Source organism: Melanaphis sacchari, unplaced genomic scaffold (genome assembly GCF_002803265.2).
Source record: "Melanaphis sacchari strain LSU unplaced genomic scaffold, SCAv2.0 Contig4_pilon_pilon, whole genome shotgun sequence".
Lineage (NCBI taxonomy): Eukaryota > Metazoa > Arthropoda > Insecta > Hemiptera > Aphididae > Melanaphis > Melanaphis sacchari.
Genome location: NW_020271335.1, coordinates 8,522,882 through 8,549,247, shown reverse-complemented (window position 1 = coordinate 8,549,247; position 26,366 = coordinate 8,522,882). Strand labels below are relative to the sequence as shown.

At 24.1% G+C, this 26,366-nt stretch overlaps 1 protein-coding gene across 5 annotated transcripts in view; it reads right to left on the bottom strand.

The window, feature by feature from the left end:
• LOC112599152 (guanylate cyclase 32E-like) overlaps window positions 1–26,366 on the bottom strand; it is a 75,413-nt gene that overhangs the window by 22,618 nt on the left and 26,429 nt on the right. For all 5 annotated transcript variants that reach the window (XM_025345927.1, XM_025345929.1, XM_025345928.1 and 2 more), the window contains 4 exons: window positions 23,871–23,993; window positions 20,408–20,594; window positions 6,714–6,791; window positions 4,285–4,529 (listed from right to left, as the gene is read on the bottom strand). In XM_025345927.1, the coding sequence (XP_025201712.1) occupies window positions 4,285–4,529; window positions 6,714–6,791; window positions 20,408–20,594; window positions 23,871–23,993 (633 nt within the window). The remainder of the gene's footprint in view (window positions 1–4,284; window positions 4,530–6,713; window positions 6,792–20,407; window positions 20,595–23,870; window positions 23,994–26,366) is intronic.

Genomic DNA, 26,366 nt, shown 5'->3' with positions numbered 1-26,366 from the left:
TATTAAAAGGTATAAATATAATATACATATTCATACTTGTATATACATAAAATATATTAATAAAACTATAATCGAGCTATCTTAATACTGATATAGTGGTTTATTCATAATCTAAATTTTCAATAAGATCTGGATATTTAATATTGTTAATGAATCTAATGAGAAATTACCATTACAGAACAAGTATTAAAACTTGAAAAACAGTCTTATAGAAACTACATCTTAATTAAATGCCTCTGATTTCCATCTCCCCTTCGTGTAACTCATGTCACCCATGATCCGTGATCTAAAAATAAAATATTCTCCATAGACCTTTTAACTCAATTATTATAATAAATAAAATAATTAAAAGCTACCAACATAATATAAAAAATAAATAATTATTATAATTAAACTCAGATGAATCTCTCGTTATTATTATTTATCAATGTATATATATATATATATATATATATTTCACTGTTGAGTAATATTCAAAGATATCTACTTTAATAACGAATTCATGAATCATATAACTTCATTTTATTTTAATTAGGTAGTGTTATATTTTCATGTAACTAACTTATTGTGTCATATTACAGATTGTAATTATTTATATTTAAAAATAATTCAAGACAGATTAGTGAACATTATGGGGTTATAGAAATCTTATAATTTCTGAAGAAACCTAAAATTAAATGATTTGATCATATAGAAACTTAATCTTTCGGAAAGAAAATTAATTCCAGAATCTATTGATTTTTCGCGGTGGATCCCGCGCGTTAATATAAGTAATAACACGAACTATTGTAACTCGTGGTTTCGAGCGCTGAAATTATAGTTTATACATCAAATGCATTCCAACAAAGACTTAACATTCGTTACCAACAAATACAACATGTGATATGATATACCTCTTTATTATTATCATATATTAATACCGTGACGTGTAAAATTCATCGAGGGACTCATAAAACAGACGCTAAAGTTTGATACAATATCATTTCCATGTGCAGTATATGGGTATTGGACGCCCACGTCTGGTAAAAAACAGACGCCTACAATATTATGTTATCAGCAGTTTTCCATCGTTGTGCTTATTATTATTAAAAACCATCCACGTCGTTTTTAAGTTGTTGAATTATAATACTTTGTTAGAAGTCATCTCGAGTACTTCAGAAAGTCCAGATCCGAAAATCGTACAATAGTAGCCGGATTAGTCTACTCCCGCATACATATTTGTATCATAATAATAAAATAAATTTTAATACATAAGCTATGACGTGCGGTCGGTGTAACCGGAAGGTTAGAGGGTGTTATACTCACAAGAGCACAATTCATATTATATTTCTCCAGTAACGTCCGACCGGAAATATATTATGCATGCAAGAAAATACATATGCACATTATACATGTAGGCACATTGTTGTAGTGTATATAGAACTCGTTCAACTCTACTTAACGATTATTATATTTGCGACTTGCAAGGCAAACCTCAACAATATTATTATTATATTATTATTTATTATTATTTGCGAAGATGTAACAATTAAATTGTATTTATTTACTGTTTAGAGTTTCGACAGTTTATGATTGTTTTTTTCAAACGTTTACACCGTTCACCACCCGATTTAGATTGCTTAAACCCTCTATTATATATAATACATGTATATAGTAACGCTTTTCTGGTCACGTCCGATCGCATTTTTTTTTTTTTTGTTTAGCGAGGCGTCAAAAACGTGTCAATAATATATGTTATAACAATAATTATATTATATTTATTTTCTTCTTTACAATCGTATTGATGAAACTACTGTCATCTTTTGATTTTCGAGTAGTGACCTATATTTCTAGTTTTAGCATCCTAAGCACTAAGCAAGATATTTTTTATAAATATTTAAACGTGTTTATATAATATTTATATTGAAACGATAAGTTTTTATTTGTAACCATTCAGTAGTTTTATGCTTATTAATAACTATCGTAAAAAACTCCTTAATGCTTGAGAACATCAAAATTTTTCAAAAGTATAGACTACTTTAGACTATAAAAATAAGCAAATGGCTAAACTACCATCTAAAAATCAAAAATCGATGGTCGGTTTGCCAATAAATGTAAGAGTAAAAAAAATAAGGGCAATACAAAACGTTCAAATTGCATTTATCTTAAATTCTTAAAAAAATATAATAGTTTTCGAAACGACTATCGTTTACTGTGAAAAGTATCACCCGTATGTATAGGTATATTTTTTAAAGCCAAAAAAAACTTCATCGGTCGATACTTATTCCGTCCACGTCACATACAGTGAAACACTACCACTGAAAAACGTTTTGCAAAACGTCGAAACCAATAACCGAGCCTTCAACCTGAAGACAAATGTCACTAATATAATGCATTGTATATTATATTTAACCAAATATACAATGATGCTTTAAGGAAGTTTAAACTGATGCCTCGATTTTTATGTATACATATCGATTCTATGTCATATATAAATTGTTTCATGGATCACTAAAGTCCTTTCACTTTTAATTTTTAAAATAAGTTAATTAGTCATAATTAAATATTTAGTATCTAGATAAGTGAAGATTAGTAGTCCAAAATTACTGGAGTACTTAGTGAAGTACAACTGTGGCACTCTATTCATAATATAAAATACTTCTGATTAATATTAACTACACATTCGAAAATAACCATGCTTCAAAATAAATTAAAAATTAAAGTTGTCGATAAAACGTGTAAAAAACTTAAAAACTAATAGCGATAAATATTTTGAAAAAAACTTAAAACTTTTCGAAATATTGATTGTAAGCACCTAAATGGATCCCAATGCTCAACAACATATTTTTTGTACGACTGTCAGATAAAAATAGTTTATTTTCAAACTTTTGTGAATAATGGTATACAATATTTTTTCACATTTTTACTTACACAGTATATTGAATTTAAATTAAAACACACTTAACGCGTACGTGAATTATAAACCTATAAAGTTTATTTTAGCTAATCATAAATACATGTTAAGTTGGAAAAATATAATTGTCACGTGAGGATTTTTTTTATTACTACTTTATCCGTGCAGATAAGCTTATTTACTCTGAGTGAAATGTTTAAAGAATAAATAATTTATTAAAAATATAACCACATTCCAATGACGACTATCGTTCAAAAATATAAATAATTCAGTAACGTGACTTTTATTTGACATGGGAATAAATAAATAATTTTTCACTTAATAATATTTTTAAGAATATAAGTAATAGGTACTTTAATTATCTTAACATAAGAAGTCATCAAAAAAATAATCAAATGTTTTTTATAACCAAATATACTACATTGTACAATATGCTCATTGTAGTATAGTACATTATTTATGTATATAAACTAAACGCATTGTAAAGTATTCCATTTTCTATCTTCATATCGTACCTAAACAGTGACCTCAATAAACTTGATACCTGACAAACAAAATTCATAAAGATATTGTTTGTAGGTATAACATGAGCTAATAAAGAATTAAAGACAACAAAAAATCTAGTTTATACTCACTAAAGAGAAAAATTAAACAAATCTCTTTAAAGGAAGATTTATTTTATTCTTAATATAAATCATCTTTAGTATTTAGTATTTAATATTTTGAGGTGAAGTAAACATCTTATTGTATATTATATTCAATAAAAATATTTTTTGTTTCATTTATCACGCTATTGTTATCAGTTTATCGCCTATAAACTTTTTGATTCTAAGTAATCTTATTTTGGTGATAAATTGATGTATTTTCTTTTTACATTTTATATATTTTTCCAGTGAACATTTTTGGTGATAGTAAAAAGTTTTATGAAGTACCATTATGGATTATTCTTAAAATAATCATTTTTCAATTTCCCTGAAGCTTTTGAAAAAATAATAATTTTAGTTAATAAAGCCTGAAATTCTTTAGTTCCATCTATAATTGTTTTTTCTTAACTCTATTTAGAGTACTATTTTAGTACTCTAAATAGTTTAAATTTTATTATGATTCATAAAATTTATTTTTAGACTTTTAATCATATTTTTAAGTCATATTTAAGTTTAATATTACTTTTTTTTCTTATATCGTAATATATTGTTTAATAATACATTTATATAGGTATTTCTAAAATATGTTTTTGACTAATTTTTGTTTTATAAAAAGTATTTTAGTATCTATCCATAGATAGTTACATAATTTACAAACTGAATATTTTGTTTTATTATATTCAGTTTTAAAAGTATCCTGTATTAATGTATTATAATGATATGATAAAAATTGAAAATGGAAGCTACCTGTTTGACGCCACCCAACTGCACCAAAGGATTGGGAAACTGAAATGGTGGTTTTTCCATATACTCGTTGACTTTAACTGAGAAGTTCTTGAATCCTCTGGGTGGAGTAGGCACCACACTAAAAAATGACCGAAAAGCTTTTTCCAAAATCGGATCAGGTTTGTTTGACAGCATTCCGGTTAAATATTTTCCCGGATTTTCTGCATCGTACTGCTCCACATCCACACCCACCACAAAATATTCACCTAGTTGTTTAAAACCACGTATTATAATCTATGAAAAACAGTAATACATTCTATGAACAGAGTACAGGTTAAATTGAAAAAAAATTAAATTAATTCGTATAATCATTCAAGATTAAATTTTCTTTTAATTTTACAAAATAATTAAAATGTATTCACTATTTTTATTATCTATGCCCGTGTCCTACACCTGAAGGTTTTTCCGAATATTTTTTTTCTTAAAATACAGTTGACATTATTTTCTATACAATTGATGATCATTCACAGTCAATTATTTTATTGAACGATAAATAAATCCTTAAATAACATTTTATCGATAAAGTATTTTGTTTAGATATTTGTTCAGCATTAATATAATACAATATTTCATATATTATAACATTAAGAAATACAATACATAAATGTATAGGTACTTACGTAAATGTGTAATATATATTTTATTATATATTAGCTCATACAAATGTCAATAAGCACATGATTATAAATAACCGATTGGAAACAAGGCTGAGCGAATATAAAATATGTGTTTGGCCTCAATAAATGAGATTTTTTTTAGTACACAAATAAAACTGTGATGGCTTAGAGCTATTGGTCGTTTCCCATTATTATTGAATTGATAGTTTTAGTTTAAAATGGTCCTATCACATAGATTTTCTTAAGTAATTACATTTACTTTAATATAATATATTGTTAAGCACAAATATAAATAAGAATAAAACATTTTGATTCATGATATAATATAAATAAATATGTGTAAATGAAATGTATAAATATATTATATTATAGAAAACAATTTTTAGGTTTAAAATAACTATTAAATAAACAAAAATGAAGATTTATAATTAGGCTATACATTTTAAAAATCTCAATAAACTTAGGTAGATATCATACAACAGCATGTACGTTTTTGAATTTAAGTTCTAAAGTAAATATCTAAATTCAATTTATTTATAAATAATATTCGTATTTTCTATCAACGCAAATATTAAATATTATAGATGAATTTGAAGTTGTACGATCATAAACAATACAACGACATACAATATGAAGTTTTCAATATATTTTAGTTAGATATTTTATCACTGGAAATTTATTAAAATCAAATTTATATCACAACTTACTTGTAAGTAAATTTAGATTTTACAATAATTGTTAAAATACTTTAATCTCACATAATTAAAAGCACAAATTAAATCTTGTTTGAAATTTTAAAAATATTTCTTAAAATATTCAACAATAAAATACAAGTTAATATTGAGTATTAATTGAGTACGTAAGTTAATAATTTCAAGCCACGTATATAGTTCTAAAGGTTGGTTTAATTTAATTTTCCCTAAGTAAAACAAGTTAAATAAGAAAAACTAGTACTAACAATTGAAAAAAAATATTTAGCTAGATTTGAAACCCTGATTAAATTGGTTCTTAAACAAAAACAAAATATTTGATGTTATACTATTGGGAACGAAAATTTCTCAAATTCGAAATAGAATAGTAAATACTAATGTACAAATTAGATGAAATACTTTTTGTATACAACACGTATTACATATAACTGTTGGAAAAATATATTATGTTATTTAGACTTTTTTTTGGCTAAAGGAAGGATAAAACTAAGTATAATATCCGATAACAATTAAACAATTGACTTTGAAAAATAGTAGCTAACTACAAAAGAGGTCAGTTAAATTAAGAGAGCATACTACTTAATGTAACCAACAAACAAAAAATTAGTTCAAAAATCAATAGCTTAGACGTTTCCTTTCTACAGTGATATTTTAGATGAAACCCGAGAATTGGTCTGTCACTACTCACTATACCCAAAGGGGAGACAGACGATGCCAATGAGCAAGCAATTTTGACGTATTTGTACTTTGCGCGACTTTCCGACGTTTACGGACCAGCGATTATTATTAAAAGTTCAAATAGGAAATACCCCATGTTAACTGCCGGTCAGATTAGAAAGCAATCATCGAAAGTTGCAATAAAATAAATTTGATTGGTCGTTCAGTTGGAAAGTTATCAGGGATAAAAATTCGTACATGAAATTAAAAACTAAATAACATAAAATGTATTTGAAATCGAACAAAAAAAAAAAAAAAAGCAACACGGATGTTGGGTACTTATATACAGCGATAAGATAGCTAGTAGCATAATTATTATTAAAATATCAAATGAAAATTCTCTTACCGTTTTTAAACAAATCCATTTCGTCCATGGCTACGATGAGACCGGTGTGATCGTAGTAATTTCCCAAAACAACGTATACTGTAACAAATAAGAACAACGAGTTATTATTATTATAATTACAGTATATCGTAAGCAAGCACACAGCGATTATGTCTCTCTAATATACTAAAAGAGAAAAAAATATAGTGACCCTAAGGGTTTCATTAAATATACTTTATTTTGTCTTAATAATGTTAAGTGAAACGAAACAAATGTATAATACGTTCGTTGTAAAATCATTGTATATTTTTCCAAACCAGTATTTTTTTCATTATTATTATTATTATTATTATTATTATTATTTGTTCATTTATAAATCGAGGTTTTATATTATTTGAACTTAATAATAATGTGTACTGTGTATACCATCTTGGAAAGATGAAGTAAAAATTGTATTTTGTTATACTGCAAGTTTAGCCATATATAAATATTATAAATGTATTGGAATTAAATAAAATATTTATGTCTAATTTTAAATTATCACTTTATTTTGAATTATTATTTATATTTTTTAAATAATTTAAAATATAATACCTTAAAGCCTGCGATGTACGTTCATATTTCATATAGCTTAAATCTTTATTCAAATATGTATTTGAACAATATAATGAAACAATAATCCAGCAAAACATTATTTTCGCATTGAAGTTTATTTGTTTTTTTTTTTTCAATTACTTTTATGAAGCTTAATCATAATACAAACCAAATCCGTGGATCCAAAGATTCAGAGATCCAAAGTACAGTTTCATTGTAGTCATCCAAATTTTAAAAATAACTATACTTTTTGGAGAGACAGCAACCTCACATTTTTGAAGAAAAATATTTGTGCTCTAGTATGTATGTATATACGGAAATATAACACATAATTTTAAACGCGAACATAATAATTTAATACTATATGTAACCATATGTCTATAACGTCTATCCACAACTGAACTATGAAATTTACTTATTTTCGTTTAAAGAGCGTTAAAAAATCTAACTTAACCTAATGATATAATATAATTGAACCTTATATGTTAAAGTATTAAACTTTTTTTTTTTATGTACAAGCAAAAAAAAATTAATTTGTCAACAATCGAAAGTTTTTTTTTTTGTTTTCAATATCTTACTTTATACTCAATCTATACATTATGTTACAAAGTATACAAACATGGACAATAAATTGACAAATAAAACGGCTATTCGATGGTGTAAGAATTTATTTACGTATGTGTAGCCCGGCAATTTCTTTACGACGATCATCGCCATACACAAACATATTATTATGTACATAGCCCGGTGCCACCGAACAAAACACAAAATCAAATTGTTTTTAATATTAAGTTCCGTTCACACTTCAATTATAAATAGATATAAATCCATTTCGGTTTCAATATTACATCTTCTGTTTCATATTTTGTCTAAATAATCATTAGAAAATGTTAGAAAACTAATAAAGTCTTCAAGTAAAATAATACTATATTGTTTAGGTAGATATTCAAATTCTGCAAAGCAAATTATTTCATTGTGACCGTTGGACCAAACATAATTTTGACATTATCAATGGAATTTATAATAATTATAATCTACTGTACCTATCTTTAAACCGTAATGAACAAAGTTTCTTAAACTAAATAAATCCCTTTATCAAACTAAGAAAAAAAAAAAAAAACAACAATTGTAAATATTACAAACACAACAGCACTACAGAGCTTAATTTTAGATTACATTGAAGAACAGAAAGATGTAAGTAGGTAGGTATATATATAATTTAAATAAGTATCGTAAAGTTTAGCAGTTCATTAAATTATTTAATTAAATAATATCATACATAACAATTCACGGCATGATTTAATATGTTAATATTCCACGCGTGTTCGTATTTTTCAATAATAGCTGAAATCTATGTCGTTTAATATCTCGTTGGGACAACAATAATAATAATTTATCACTTCGACATATGCCTACGCGGGAAACTGCAAACGAATCTTGTGATTTATGAACCACGCTTCGTCTTGAAATAATCAACCAGCTGCTCGAGTAATATAAAGTATGTAGGACTTTGTGACTATATAAACAACGACAAATCGTATTTTACAGAGATTTCGTAGGTTTGCTTTTTGAGCGGATCCTTTGACATTAAGCTCGGGTTTTAAGCAAATTTATGAGCTCACTTCCATATTAATATCGTCTGAAATATATATCTTTGGTCGGGCTGCAGACAAACAATAACGAGTAATAAAAAAAAATAATAATATTTATTATGGTAACCTAACGCAATAGATTTGTCTGGAGCAGATTTCTTCTGTTGATATAACGGTAAAAATGTTAATAAAAAAAAGATTTAAAATAAGGTCACTTATTTATGATAAAAAGAATAATCCACAAAAGTTAATACATATAATACATTTTATATTTTACGTGAATACCTCACAATTCGGTACTTATAAACGAAAGTGTATTGTTTAATAAGATTAATAAAATTAAAAATTTCAGAGTTATGCAGGAATATTGTCCAGTCATACGATTAAGCTACCAAAGTCCTCGGAAACCCAAACCTCCGTTTAAGTCATTGTAACGAACCCGCATGGTTCTCGGAACTCATAAAATATATTTTATAAAAAACTGATTATATATGTTAATTTAGTCTAGAAATATGATATAAAATGGATAATTATCAACTTATAACGATTATGTGATTGTTTTACTTTCACGTTACGATAATAAAACTTATAATACTACTACAAAGAAAATGTTGAATGAAATCTTTGAAAAATGCTAGTTGCATCATTATATCCGTTCGTCTATCACGATTTTGTCTAGATAAAATTCAATAATTCTTAAATATAAAAAAGATATTAACCAGACTTAAAGACAAATTGTATAGCTATATATAATTTAAATTCAAGAAAATGTTTGACTAGTTTAAACGTCAAAATTTTCAAAACCTAATTTATTTGTTGACTACGTGTTCTAATTCTTAGTTAATTTATTTGAAGCAATATTAAATAATTAGCTTATAAAAATGTGTTATCATATTATACGTCATAAAACAGAAACTTCTTTGAATGTAATTATTTGAAATTAGTTTATTTTAATTTCTACGTGAGAAAACGTATGTAATCATTAGTAATGAACTAAAGAATATTTTCAACCGTAATATCATGCATAATATATTATAAGTATGCAATTTTTTTTTTTAAGTAGAAGTCTTGATTCCTACAAAATGTGCTCATTTAATAATAATTTTACATCTGCTCATAAATTTGGTTTAGTTTGGTATACATTCCAAAATCCAATTTATTACCCGAATGTACATAAAAAGTTTAAAACGTATCTGAAAAATCTAAAAAAATATATTATGATATATTTTCGTCACTTGTAATTTGACATTCTCAGTGCAATCATCGTTTGAATAATATTTTGAGAATATATGTAACCATATTATGTTGTACGTATAGGTATAACGTCCTATAATAATAACAATATAGTATATTCTAAATGTATTCTTTCGCAATAAAGTGTATATACAATAATAATAAATAATGATAAAAAAAAATTCGATTTACTTTTATTTTTAACTTAACTTTCTATACATAGCTGTATTTTTAAGTTGATATTTTGTAGAAAATATAATTCGTATTTTTTGTTTAATCTTTAATGTATGCAATAAATGTTTAAATAAAAAAATTACCAAAATTAACTTTTTATTTTAAAATAATAATATTAAAGTTTAACGTTCATAATTACTTTCCATAAGCAGTGAATTCAACTACAATAATAACCTAAATGAATAAAATTGTTCAGCAATTATTATTTTCAAAAGCCGATTCAAAATATCTTCAGTATTGTATTTATACTCGGTTACATAAACAATCACTAAATCTTTAATGAATAAATGTTGAGCTCATGATTCCTTGAACAAGATTTAGTGGCCCAAGGTTGGTCCGTTTAACATCAGAGAACTATTAAACTAATTAATTGTTTATGTAACTCGGTATTAGTAGGTAAATAAAGTTTTTAAAAAAATCATTAATTCACAGTAGTATTATATTATTTTGTATAATACCTATTTTCGTTGTGGGCCTAATAAAACATATTAATAAAGTAAAATGACAGTGTGCCAGTGCGCTATATAATGCAGCCTTTCGTTCATCTCTATTTCTACATAATTCTTAATAAAAAAAAAACCCTCTTATTGGAACGAGAATGTTAAATTTAAAAACAGTTTATTACTTGTTCACATTTGGGAACACGAGCCTTTATTTTATTGATATAGAAATGGCATATCTCTTCTTTTATTATCTGAAAATCTCCAACTTTTACAACATCAAATCCAAGACTGAATGATGAACATTTTTTAAAAAAATTTTATTGTCTTGACATTTTCAAAGCGAATAAAAAAGAGTTAAATCTATTAATTCAAAAATTATTATCACTATCAATCGACTTGCCACTGTATTATGTATATAATAAATATATTATACAGAGAGATGTTTTTTTATTTCCATCGTCATTGGCGACGGCACATGGTTTATGTGTCTTTATGTGAATTTTATTCTATTCGACAAAGTTTTTTCAACATAATTTGTTCGTAAATCAGCAATCATTATTTCAAACTAACCTATATACCACACGAACATAGCAAAAACCCGATTTATGAAATTAAAAATCATATACATTGATTTTACCATAACACGAGTCGGGGTTGATCAAACAACAGACTCTAGTGCTTTGATACAATAAACCTTTTTTTTTAATAAAATAAAAATTGCAAAATAAGGTTAAAATCAATTTTTAATAATGAATTCCACACTGACTTTCTAGTGTCTTAAACGAATACTATATACATTAGTTGTTTGAACCTAACAATTTTTACAGAATGAAAATTAAATTTAAAACACAATATGCTTACCAGGACGAGACATTCGTTCCAATGGAATTTATTTTGTCACTAACTTTTTGTTGCAAAAAGTTTTTATAATTTAATATTAGTTTTGAATGTTGAATTTTTATTTTTTTTTCAAATATAAACATTTAGAATTGGTTTGAAATATATTTTTCTTCTGTTTTTGGCTTTAATAAAAATTAAGAAAAAGCTATCAATAAAATTGAAAATAGAAAGGTTTGGAAATAACATCCAATGTTATATATACTACTACAATAATCAATGATTTCATAATTTCAATACATTCAACAAATAAAAAGTTATATTCATAATCCATAATACTGATGATGTTACGAATATATTATGTGTGTGTGTGTGTGTGTTTGTGTATATTTATACTTTCAATAATAAAATAGTATAAATTATATTTTTATTTGAACTATACAAGGAATCTGAAACTGACTATACTATTACGCAGCCATATAAACTTAGTACAGAAACGATGTTATCATTCATTCTCTTGAGACCAGCGAAATAAGTTTAATGGCACGCCACGTCTGGTGCAGAACTTTCATTAATTAAAAAAATACATGTTCAAATTGTTTGATAAAAATTAAAAATTCCATCTTATAGCTTCCAAAAATCCTAATATAGTATGTCCATTGTCCATTACAATTATTTATGCTTTCAGAACTAAAAACTAACATTCACAAAACTTTTCATAAACAATAAATATTTTAAAAATAATACACATTTCAAAAAATTCAAATTAATGCATAAACCTAATTATTGTTACAACTATAGTTTACTGTCAAACATTTTATTAAAAATATCGTTTTAATTAGTTTAAATAAATCATTTATAAAAAATATAAACTCCTAAATGACTACAATTATTTCAGTTATTCAATGTTTTTTTTCATTTTTTTTTTTTTTTCAATAAATCTTGTTATCATATTGATAGAAATATTATTCAAAGTGTATTATACGTATTTTCTCTTTATATACCATAAGAGTCACTAAATAAAAAACCACAAATAAGCTTTATCCGATTGACAAGAAATTAATTTTTTATATTAATTTTTATTCTTTCTTTTGATTTTTCTAATTTTTAATAATCATGTACCGTACAATTTTCAAAGTCCCTGAAAACACCCTAAATTCTTAAAAAAATCCTTCAAAAATATTAATTTATGATCCCTGATAAATATATCATTAGTTATAAAATGTATACTTGTTCAATATTAATAAACACAATTATATTTTAAACTATATTATTTAGCCTATATTATTATCATAAGAAACAAAAGAAATTGAACACATAGATATATAATAATGAAACTATTCCTGTGGTTTTTTTCTTATTTTCTAGTCTCAATATTCCATACAGTTTTTTTTATTGTTGTAACGCATAATAAACTCGTAATATTTTAAACTTTTGAAAATACATCCGAATTCAATTGAACACATACCTATGTCGTTATGACTAGGTTTATGGAATAATATTTTTAAGTTTCAAATATCACGGGCCACTCGGGCTACCTTACTTGAATATATTTAATATTCGCTTTGTTCGCAATAATATAGCCCCACAAATATATATTATAGTATGTAAAAAAAAAGAAAACCGTTTACAGACTACGAGTTATCAACAGTACAACATACACAAATACCCCTTAACCATTTTCACACACATACACACAAATGCATATAATATATATGTATAATATTTATATTTATTTTTGCTTCCGGATAAGACGAATAAAAAGCACGAGAGATGAGTACAGTGTACGGAATCCCAAAATGCTTGTAAAAACGATGTGGGAGTAATCCAGTGGAATAAAGGTCGTCTTACCAAGATTTCCGACACAAAGACACCCCGAAAATATCACGCGTAGTTTAAACTCACCAGTATATATATACATAGGTTTTCCGCCATCGTCGCGTAAAGCGAATCAGTCGTTCGTGATAAATATTTATATCTGGAACGAATCAAATATATTATATAATATATTTATATATACAATACAAGTGTAACACATTAATGACTTTTTGATTGCCATATGAATACATTGGACTTAAGTCCTGTTCGTTTTTACGACGGGTTTTAATGATTCAACAAAATGCAACTTGTGGCGCTTGAATGAAATGAGAATATTTTAATAGTGACGACGAAAAACATTTTCAAACGTAGAGAAACATACAGCAATCTGAGTATAAAAATAGTGTGTTTATCGATGTGTATTTATATACACCGCAGAGATTGCGAATATAAGATGAGGATGTCATAAAATAATGCTATACCTACTCCAGTTAATATACGTATTATATAGTTTTACCTAAAATAAATCTCGATTCATCTGAAAGTTGTAAATTATATTGACTTACAAAAATGGGTAAAGATGATATTTTTATATATACTTTAATGTACGTTTGGCCGTTTAGGTCGTTTAGTGGGTGTCAAAAACAAACATTTTTTTATTAAGATTCGTGTGCACTGCACTCATATGCTATTATAATAATTAATGCAAATGACAACAACAATAATATTACTATTTCATCCTATTTAATTTTTTTTTTTTTTTTTTTTTTTTTTAATAATTAAAAAGTTAAATTATAATATATTGATTTATGGTTAAGAATTTAAAAAATTGTATCAATTTTTTACGTCGTTTAAATAAATTGAAACTTTGGCTGTATAAAAAAATCTTGATAACATACATGTGCAATGACTGAACAACGACAGATAAAGTACAGAATACCATTAATACTTATGGACTGTTGGCGCTTACTCTTTCCATTGTTATTTTTTATATGACAAAAACTATTTATTTATATACCCATAGAAATAAATAGCCAAAATAAATCTGTATACGTTGCATAGCCAATTTCAAATAAAGATAATAGTTTAGCTAACTATATTTATAATAAAATTTTACATGTTGTATTATTGATACATGAAAATTTAACTCTCTTATAATTTGTGATGTATCATTGCAGTAACTTAAAATTGTTTTATCTGCTAATAAACAAAGTAAAATTTAAATACTATAACAGCGAATTAATAATGATAATAACTAAATTTTAAGTTTTAATTTACACACATGTCACGTGTTCTTATTTAGTTTATCTATTTGTTTAATTTATAGTATTTAAATTTATAAATATTAAATGTTATATCATATTATAGTATCTATTATCTCTATACTAAACGGTATTCTTTATTTATTTTTTTTTTTTTTTGTCGTTACTAAATCTAAGTGTCACTACCTCTTAAAATATAAAAATACTTAGATTTATTTATTTACATATGATTGGACTGAAGTAATTTTTTAGAAATAATTAAACACTTAAAACATAACTTAAATTATAATTCAAATTATGATATCGTATTTAAAATAATTGTATAAAATAGACATGTTTTTTTTTTTTTAATTTATATAATAATTTAAATTCGTTATTTTATATAACTCATAAAAGTTAAAAATTACATTTATATAATAAATTAAAACATTTTTTATGAGTTACTTTTTGAATGCGATGATTTATCATTACTTTTAAATTAAAAATGGAAGGTATAACACGTCTGTCCTCGAGTGTTCTACTTTAAGCAATGTGACCTATTAAACGTACGATTGATGTCCGGTTTTTTAGAAATATGTATATATAATGTCTAACTTTAAATTTTTACTTTATACTACAATTACTTCCTTCTTATTAAACATATTCGTAAACAACATCAAATACTTGTATTTTAAATATCTGCTTTAATTCATAACTTTATAAAATGTTTTTTAAATTGAAAGTATTTTGAAATAGTTTCGATTATAAGGCTACCTACTATATAAAGTATAGACATATGTAAATCAAAAAAAAAGTTTTAGAAAGTTTAACAATATAATATATTATTAGAAAATATTAATTTTTATCTACACTATTTAAATAATATTACTAAAATTCAAAATACAAAGTTAAATAATTGTTTTTAAATATGATATCCATAGTAAATAAAATGCTGTTTTTATTTATAAAAGCATTATTCTGTTTATCATCAATCCATTAGAAAAAGAAATTTAATACTGATCTACAAATATTATATTAAAATAAAAACTTTAAAGGTAAGTTTTAGATTACTGTACAAATATATGATTTTTCTAAATAATACACATAGACGAAATGTTTTCTATATTAATTTACAATGTTAAATTTTAAAAACTATAATTTGTTTAGTTTTATTTAGTTATAATATTTTATTTTACAATATAAAATATGAAATCTTACACGAAAAAAAAATTATGAGGTTTATATTTACAGATAATATGATAATTTGTATTGTTTTATACTTTTTAATACAATTTATTATATTTTATTTACCTAACAATATTTTTTCCATACATTTGAATGTATTTTTTTTGAAAATTACTGAGTAAAAACGAAATATTGTATATATACCGACTTAAAACCAATAAAAATATTCCAGGATATCAAATATTTTGCATAAAACATTTTTAAGTTAAATTTCAAGTTCATCTGCATAAGTAGTATCATTATTTTTATAAATTCATAATAAAAGTACATGATCCATATAATATTTATTATTAATTATTATATCAAGATGTCTTTAATTTAATTCATTATTATACATTTGTAATAAATTCTATTTCTACAATTAATCTTTTCATAGTATTTAATTAATAATAGTTTAGTAAATAATAAATAGATTAATTACATAGAGACTTTATTTTTCGACTAACTAATTTAATAGGTTTTTTATATGAGATTATCAAAACGTTTATAACAGTATTCATATAAATACAATTGTATTACATTTTTATACTTATTATATTATGTAATATGTATAATAATTCGATTTAAAATGTATACCAACGTTTTTTGAAAGATTCAATAATAATAAAACCAACAAATTATGAATAGACAAAAATATTTAAATAATACAAAGTAATAAAAAATTATTTACAGTATGATGATTTATGACAAAAATGATTAAATATAATTCGTCCATGTTTTTTTTTTTTTTTTTGTTAATTTGAAAAATCTAAAAAAATATTCTGTAATATATTCCTGATTAAAAAAAATATGTATGACATTGATATATCACACTATTGTTAGTTATCGTATTTGTTACGAATTGTTTCTAAAATTATGATGTTTTAATCATACAAAATCAATTAAAAAAAAAAAAAACTGCTTTTGAAATGAGAACTAATGAGTAAGTATACAATTAATAAGATGATAAAATCTTTTAAATAACATTAAATACTTAAACTTAACATAATTAAATAAATTTAACTTTTTATCTTATTTAATAATAATGAATTACCAATAAATATTAAATTACCTCGCATACATTACCAACAATCAAAAAACAAATATTATTGTTATCAGTTAAGTTAAATGTAGTGTGGTAGATTTAATCGTACAAAAATAGTATAATTTTTAAGCTTTTAGATATTTTTTTGTTATAGAAATTAAATTAAAAATTTAATAATAAATCTAATCTACATTAATTAATAAAATTGGTTTCAATAACACATTTTATAATTTTTGTACTTATATTTATTTATAATTTTTAATATGATTGAATTTAAGCAAATATATTATTTTAAGTCTAATAAAACATTCTAAATTTATCTTGTATGACATACAATATATTTTGCTTATTTCCAAGATTGATTTTATTACATTATGGACAATTAACTGGAATATAAATTAAATCAAACGATTAAATTTATCCAAATACTTTTCATATTATTCAAGAGACAGAGTTAATGTCTAATGAAAATTAATTTATGTTTAGAAATCATGAAAAATAAAATATATAGGTACATTTGTATTTCGTTTGATATTTAAAATTAATTTTGATTAATTATTTAATTTTTTTTTTTTTTTTTATCATTGATTAAGTACAATACTAAATTGTTTAAATTAAAATATTTAGTTTTTTTAAAAAAAAATACTATATTCATAAATATAAATTATTAATTTAAGTTCAAGATTTTTATGGTTAAAAATGTTTTTATTTATTTTAAATTAATATTTCACTTCCATAAAAATCTTCTTTAAATAATATAAGACGACTAAGAAATTTTAAATTATAATATTATATTATACAAATCTCCAATTTAGTAAATTATACATAAAATAAATAAAATAACTCAGTAACATTTTATTTTAAAAGTTTTAATTATCATTTTTTTTTTTATTACAGACAACAATTATATTTAAAATTTAAATACAATTTTAAAATACAGGTTTTTTAGTTCAATGAAATGTATTACCTGTTTAATATTGAATAAAATAATATTTTATGTGCATATATTGTGTCTATGAGGCCGTAATGATGTACATATAAAAGCCATTTAAAATAATGTGATCTGTAATATAGCTTTAACAGAATACAGCTCGTCAGCCCACACCATACTGCCAGTTTAAATTAATATTATGATAATAAATTATGTTTATAAAAACAAATTATGATAATGATAAATATTTTAAATGAGTTTTTCAAACTTTCAATAATACTTTTTCCAACAAATTTCAATATTTTAATAAGAATACATTTATTTTGTTTGTATAAAACTATAAAAATAGTTCAAAATCGCAAACAAAAATAATTAACAATTCTATTATCTGACGAATCGTTGATATTAATATAGCTGTTAATTTAATAATTTATTTAAAAAAATAATCCATTTTAATAGTAAGTTAAAATAAATAAAATATAAATATTAGTATTGATGCGTTAAAAAAAAAGTTATTATTTGTAAGAATTAGTTTTTTTTTTTAATTTCAATAAAAAAAATATACAAACATATTATACTCAAGAAAAAAAAACTTTGAAATATTAAACATAGTGTCAAAAACAAAAAAACAATTAACACAAAACAATTTTAAAAGAAAATTAATTTATTGTTCTTCGAGAATTCCATTGTTTTATTTTATTATTATAATTTTTTATAGAACTAATGCACATTTGATAATATATATTTAAAATTTAAACAATTATATCCAGTATTTACCATTGTAAATAAATGAATAAATTGTGGAGTGTAAGAAATGCATAAAGCGAATAAAGCTGGACAAATTGATATTCAAAACAATATAATTTACAAATTCTGTAATCTCAATGCATAGTTTTATATTCAGTTTTTAATAGATGCTTACGTATTAAAGCTACAGTTATATCTGTTACAAATAAAACCGTTTAAAAGTTTAAATTACCTTGGTTAAAAAAAAAACCCACGTATAGAAAAAACTTTTTCAATCGTTAAAAATATTGTCTTAAACATAAGTTCTAATATTTATTTCAAAGTTGGTTGGTTTTTTTTTTTTTTTTTTATAAATCTTTTTAAAGATTGAACGAATAAGAGAACGAATATACACACGCACATAAAGGCTATGCCATTCATATTCAGTTTAGCGTTTGAAAAGAATGAATAATTATTTACATTCCCTTAACAGTACGAAGCAACAACCCCTGGATAATGGCTTGTAAAATGTTAATTACTCTGTATACCCGATTACGTTACGTTATTGTTAACTTTCATAATGTTATGCACTTAGATGCTTTTAAAATGTATTCGAATGACTTTGAAGGCAATTTTTGTCAAAATCACTACAATATAGTTACAGTGGTGTGCCATTATAATAACGTGATTAACATAAACGTGGGCGGAATACAACTTAACATCTAAAAGTACATAATCTGCAAAAAAAGATGTTTTTTTTTTCATTCGTGACGGACTATACATATATAATAAACATTATATAGATCAAAAATAAATTATATTAATATAGAAAAAAATAAAAGATTTTTTAATATAAATTTAAAATATATTTATTTACATCAACATAGTCTGATGTATTAAAATTTGTAAATAAACACTATTTTCCTAAAACCCAACTACTTTTGTCAAACATTTTTTTCGTATAATACATTAATAATAAATGTTTTTTTTTATTTTTTTTTTTTTTTATTTTATTAAACTAGATAAAGCCAATACCTAAGTATTGTATTACGGGGTGATCCATTAAAAACTCATTATTTCAGAAAACACATTTTGAAAGATATTCATTTTAAATAATTTTAAGTCGTTATAATACAACATTTTCAATAAAAAAATAACATATTTTTTTAAATAATTCAACATTGTTTTTTAATATTTTTACTCATTTGAATAATTATACATTTTTAACTTAATATTTTAAAGCAAAATATTATTTGAAGTATTTAAATCTGTAAAAAAAAAATAATGGTCAAATAGCAATAAGTAGGTATTTCAAGTTTTTATGAGCGGAGTGGAAGACCAATTTTTAACAGGATACCTCTGTACCACTACACTCAGCTCATCAATTTATTAAGTACGTATTACTCAAAAATAACTCGTCTAAGATAAGTACTCATAAAAATATTCTGTTCTGGAATAAGGAACTAAAAATGTATGTTATCATTATACAATTTTATGAAATAGCACACATTTTTTTGGAAAAAATTTATTTTTAACAACTTCAAATTATGTAAAAAAAATAACATTAATAATGTTTGTAATGATTTTGAATAATATAGTAAATACCAATGTATTTAAACTATGATGTTTTAAGAATTAATACCGTTAGAATAGTGCATTTGTTTAGGACACTACAATAGATTACTTATGCTCGGTTTTACGAGGTACGATAATTTATTCGAATATTAAAACATGTTAAAAACTACCTTTGTGACTATTGGCTGCAACGGCAAGAAAAAATATTAAGGGCTTACTCACTTCTTGTATCTTGGTACGTGTCGGCAACAAGTTTAACGAATGGATTGGCTGTGTACCCGTGCAAATAATGTGTATTCCATGTCTTTTTGGCCGTAATATCTATACCAGATTTGGAAAACACTTCTGATATGGTAGACGCGATCTTGCCAAAATGAGTGTCGGCTGCGTTCGAATAAAAAAACGTCACCTGTTCAAATACATAATTCAATATGTTAAACAATTATAAGACTATACAATATACGATTAATATAAATATATTATTCACATCGTGGGTAGGTATGAAGGAAGGCATAAATTAATAACAAATAATTATAATATGACGATATTGTTGAAGGATATATTTCGAAATAATATTAACCCAACATTTATGCAATAATTATGAAACAAACGAAAAAAATAACATCGTAGATTTATTTTAACAATATTTTAACTCATTATAATAATGTATACGAGACGCTAAACAAATTCAATGTCTATTGCATTAAACAGGAGAAATTATAAAGTAAAATCTCGTAATAATTAATGAATGAATAAATAATATATTAATAATTTCATAACTTGTTAATTATCAATATCCACAAATTAACTATTTCAGCTACAATTATATAAGTTTAAACTTAAAATTAAATAACTGACATTCGCCAGTTTCAAAAAATAAAAACTATGATGCGTTTTTAATAACATAATAATATACATAAAACATAAATTTCTATTTGAAGTTAGTATTATGTTGTAGAGTTTAAATGACGAACGGTTTAGAATATCAAACAGGTTCAAAAATTGAAATATGAGTCTGCCATTAGAATGGGTAACCTGTTTTCGTAATTGAAAAACTTGCAATAATATTATAATTTATTAACAGTAAAAATCACTTATTTCAATTTTTTCATTAAATATATCAAATGTTAAATACACATTTTTTCATAAATTATTTTATAATTTATAATAAACAAACTTAAGACAAAATTTCGAGTTTTCATTTAACCCGATCGATTGTTATAAACATTAACCATATGTTATAATAATTAATAATATTATGGTATATTATTATGACTTATTATTTATTATACTTTTAACATAGAATTTGTGGGATTTTTCAGTTATTTTAGAAAAACAATTGAAAAACTGTAAAAAATAAAAATAAAAATGTTGTCCTTCTACCCATTTTTATCAAAATCTACACCATAGTATAAGAGCCCAACTTTGCTCAGAATTGTATTTTGAACGGAATGATTTATCATTAGACATTACATTCAAATTTAAAATAATAATAGAATACTAGCTATTTTATTTTTATAAAAATATGTTGGCGTTATTATAAGGACGTTTTTTGCAAAATATATGTAACCATAAATTTAGTTATTCTAATTTATATTCATTTTTTGTTCATTTATATTTCAGCCTTTATATTTTAACGATTCTACTAAAAAAATATACATATATTATATTATTATAGTTAATTTGAAATTTACATTTTTCGTTAATTTTTTAAAAATAAATTAATTTATTACGCGTGAAAATTATACTATTAAACTGTCCAGTAACAATACAATTTAAAAATTAATCAATAATATTATTCGAACATTAGTTTGGATTTTTATGCTAAAATAACATAAATTTTGAACTACATACAATCATAGATTAATAAACTATAATAAATATATATATATATTATGTGTGTGTGTTTTCTACTGTTATCGAATATTGAAACGTAGAAAAAAATTGTCTTCATTACGTTATATTATGTTGTTTAATTACAATGGTATGTGATTTAGTTTTATCAAGCAATTTAAATGTATTTCGCAGTATACATTAAAAACCCCCTGGCATAAGCTTTGAACAATTTCTACTATGACACATTGCGTGTTGGGAGTAATGTGTCTATGTATCTATGTAAATCTTGAATATAATTTATGATTTGAAATTACTTACATTTTTGCGATAATACTAAGGAAAATTTCCTATAATTATCATATAAATGCATCAATAAAATTAACCTGACGACTTTGAATAAGACTATCTACTTCATTTTAACAGATTTCAACAATCACAACAGAAAAATTCAATTCAGTAATTTTGACAAAAATAAAATCTAATATAGTACTCGTATTATGTACTTGTATTCAAAATTTCGATTTGATTTGCGAAAAATCAAAAATCAAACCTATGAAGTTATTTACCATATGCTGGATAGATAATTATAATAGTATACTATTATATTATTATCGTATATTATTTCTGCGTGGAAAATAATCACAATTTAGATTTAATCAAAAAAATGTTATAATACACTGTCTAGAATAAAATATATAGAAATACAAATAACGGTTTTCATAAAGCATCACGACACACACATGTTCCAATCGTACTAAACAAACTTTACAAACAAACCGTACACAAAAAAAACCCCTACTGTTCCTATCCACAGCTAATGGCCTTAGTTGCCGGGTTTGAATAAGATCAATTAAAAAAAAAAAGAATCACGAAACGTTAAAAAAAAAAAAACCATACAATACGTGAAACCAAAAAAATTATATGGAAACAGTCACACAATGTAGCGATTATCATAATATAGTATTGTGCTTTTAATTAAAATATTTCATTTCGCGATAATGATATAATATTTGCGGCTATATTTTCTAAGCCATCCAAAATGGAAAAGAAACTCGATCTAAGCCCATCTACTGACTACTTCACATTTAATTCATGATTTATCGCACGTCTTAACGCCTATAGTATATGTATAATATAGAAAAATGCAATATACTGTATGTATAGATGTATATAAACATTAAACGAGTGCGGGTGTATTTACAAAGGTCTTGTGTATATATTTTTCCTTTTTTCGGGGTCGTTTCGAGCAAACCACAACTTGGCATATTTCAACAACAGTGTTGTACTTAAATATACATATACAGAGTGATTCTTTTATTACGAAATACTATAGGTATGTTCTTTAACTTAAGTTATCCCAACTGAAACTCATTTTAATTACTATATTACGTAAGATCGAAGTTCGGCAGAGGTCAACGTATTTGAAAACCAGTGGGAATAAAATATTAAAAATAGTTAAAATAGATTATTATCATATTATTATTTTTAACGTCGTTAAAATAAAAAAAAAATAACTATTGGTGAAAGATAAGTAACCATTTAGGACAGGTTAAAGAATATTGAGTGAATCGCGATAAAATAATCACCCTGTGTATAGGTACATACGAGTGTAGCATAATAATATATTGTAGAAAAACGGTACGTAAAATAGCAATAACCAAGAGCCGAGATCGGACGTGACGACTTGGTCGTGGTGAAACGTAAAGGAGAAATAAGTGAAAAGTGGAAATGAAAAAAAGCAAAAAAAAATGTTATAAACATAGAACAACGAAAGAAAATTTTGACCGGCCAAGTTAGCGGTTAGCGAATGGTTTTCACGTTGATACATTGATATGAACATATGTCTCACCTGAGTCCAGTTGAAGGCTTTTAAGACCGCGGCCACGGATTTGGATATCTGAGTGTCCGGCGGACGTGTGCGGGCGAACGTTGGAAACAGCGTTTTATCCGACGTGTCCGAGTCCATGCAGTACTGTAAAATTAATTAATACGACACAATTATAAAATTTATATAATAATATAAATAATATTATAATAGTTTGAATTTTAAAACCCAACATTAATAATTTATAGTATTGACTTGAAAATATATCAGTTAAGTTTACATTATTATAATTATTTGTATACCTAAATCGTACTTTTAATATTTGATCCTAAGTCATATTTGTTATTCTTATACATCAAAAGTGCAACAAGTCTTGCTATAACTTTTAAAATGTAAGAAAGAGTTTAATATAATTACTGATTTTATCTCATTCGCTACTCAAGCTTTCATAATTACATTATATATACCTATATTTTAGAGGAGGTAATTCATTGGTTACTTATTCGCTTTTATATGATTTTGGATAAGAATATAATATTATATTACTTGTGAAATAAAAAACACAATATCGTCCACGTGTAATGTGCAAAAACTTATATGAGTTTTGAGCTTAGGCTTTTGTTCCAGTCAGAAATTCCAAAGTGTTAATTAAAAAACTTTTTGAAAAAGTTAATTGTTTTTTTCTGCTTTCAAAGTTATAAATACAACATAAGTGTCAAATGCCAAATACTTTATAACTCATATTATTATTATTATTATTATTATTAATATTTTTGTAAGATTAATAAAATATAATCTTATTGTTTTGAATAATTATAGCCTCTTTTCACAAAATTAACAATAGTAACAAGGATTATTTTAATAAATTAAATATAAATTAAATATTTTATATTGTTTAAAGAAATTTAATTAGTGAAAAATAAATTCTCCTACAAAAGCCTAATAATTTTCATTAGTACTATAGCAATAAATTTATACTACAATTTTGCAGTTGTAGGGCGTAAAAATATAGATGTAAATTTTAATTTTCAACTGCAAATTTGTACCTATGATATTATAATTATTATAATTTGTGCCTTTTTTGATAAAATTTTAATCTATGAGGGTATTTATACCATACCTTAACCATAGAAAACCTTATGAAACAAACCCCAGTACGGTAGTGATGAATTTATTTGCATTTTAATGTTCACAATTTATTTAACAATTTATCCTAAATAAATTAAATTTTAAAATAATTATTAACGTGTCATAGTTTGTTTAATTACTGTTACAACTATAAATAATATGTATCTCGGGTGGTCATTTTCTATCTTCAAGGTTCAATGAATTAAATTGAAATCAAATTAAGTTTTCACGAAGTATGCATAAGAGAGAGTGTAATAAAACCTACGTCAGAGGATTCACGTTGCATAAGCTCATTTTTAAATTTATCTAGTTTTGCGACGGAGAAGAGCAATTTGTTTTTCGTATAAATGAAAAGGAGGGTTAAACCGAGTTGAATAAAAAAAAGATAAATTGTAAAATGGTAGTCACAATTTACAAATGTCTGATTCATTCAACTGCTTTTTTCACCACTATATTTTTGCTCGGATAGTTAAAAGTTAAAGAAAAATGAGTTCGTTTCGTTTTGTGCATGATGCAACTGAATAACAAATGAACTTGCTAAAATTGTCTTATTGTCCTCTCTGTACCATTTATAAAATACGATATAATAGACCCACATTAAAAACACTCGCTTCTTCATAACCTCACATACTACGCAGATCTTTCAAACTGGTTTTGTTTCAGAAGTCAATGCGTATTAGTAACGGTTCCATTTAATTTACATTTTAATTGTTCAATAAAAATTATAAAGTTATGACTTATTGAGGTGAGTAGTTGTTGGGTATTATCATATATGATGGGTATAGATATTTTATAGGCAGCAATTAATTACCTATCATTAAAAATAACTAATGTTTTAAACAATTATGAATTATTACTAATCACTTCCACTAAATCTGTAATTATTTTGATTAATCAATCAAATAATACTTCGCCACCATTATTTAAACGATAGTATCGAAGAGAATGCATTTTAAATGTATTAGTTTTCAGAATATTTTTTAGTAAATAATTTATACCAGTGATAGAGGCGAAATTTTTTTCTCCAATTTTAGAAAGTGTACTATTTATTTTTATGTTATTATAGCATTATAGTCTTACACTGATTGAATGTGATGGTTCCTAAATAGTGTTTCGCAAAAACCATGTGATAGTTATAATTGCAGTACACTTTAATACTCAATACTTTGAACTAATCATTAAACTATATAACTATAGGTACCATAGTAAATAACATAAGTATGAATAAGTAAAATTTCTTAAATTCTTCACAAAAAAAAAAACAACAACAAAGGAATATTTTTCTCATTAAAAATGTGTAGACAGTTATTCATTATTAATATTTCATTTCGATAATCAGAAAAAAAAAGAAAACGATTGAAATCCAAATAATTGTACTACTTTCAGCAGTAT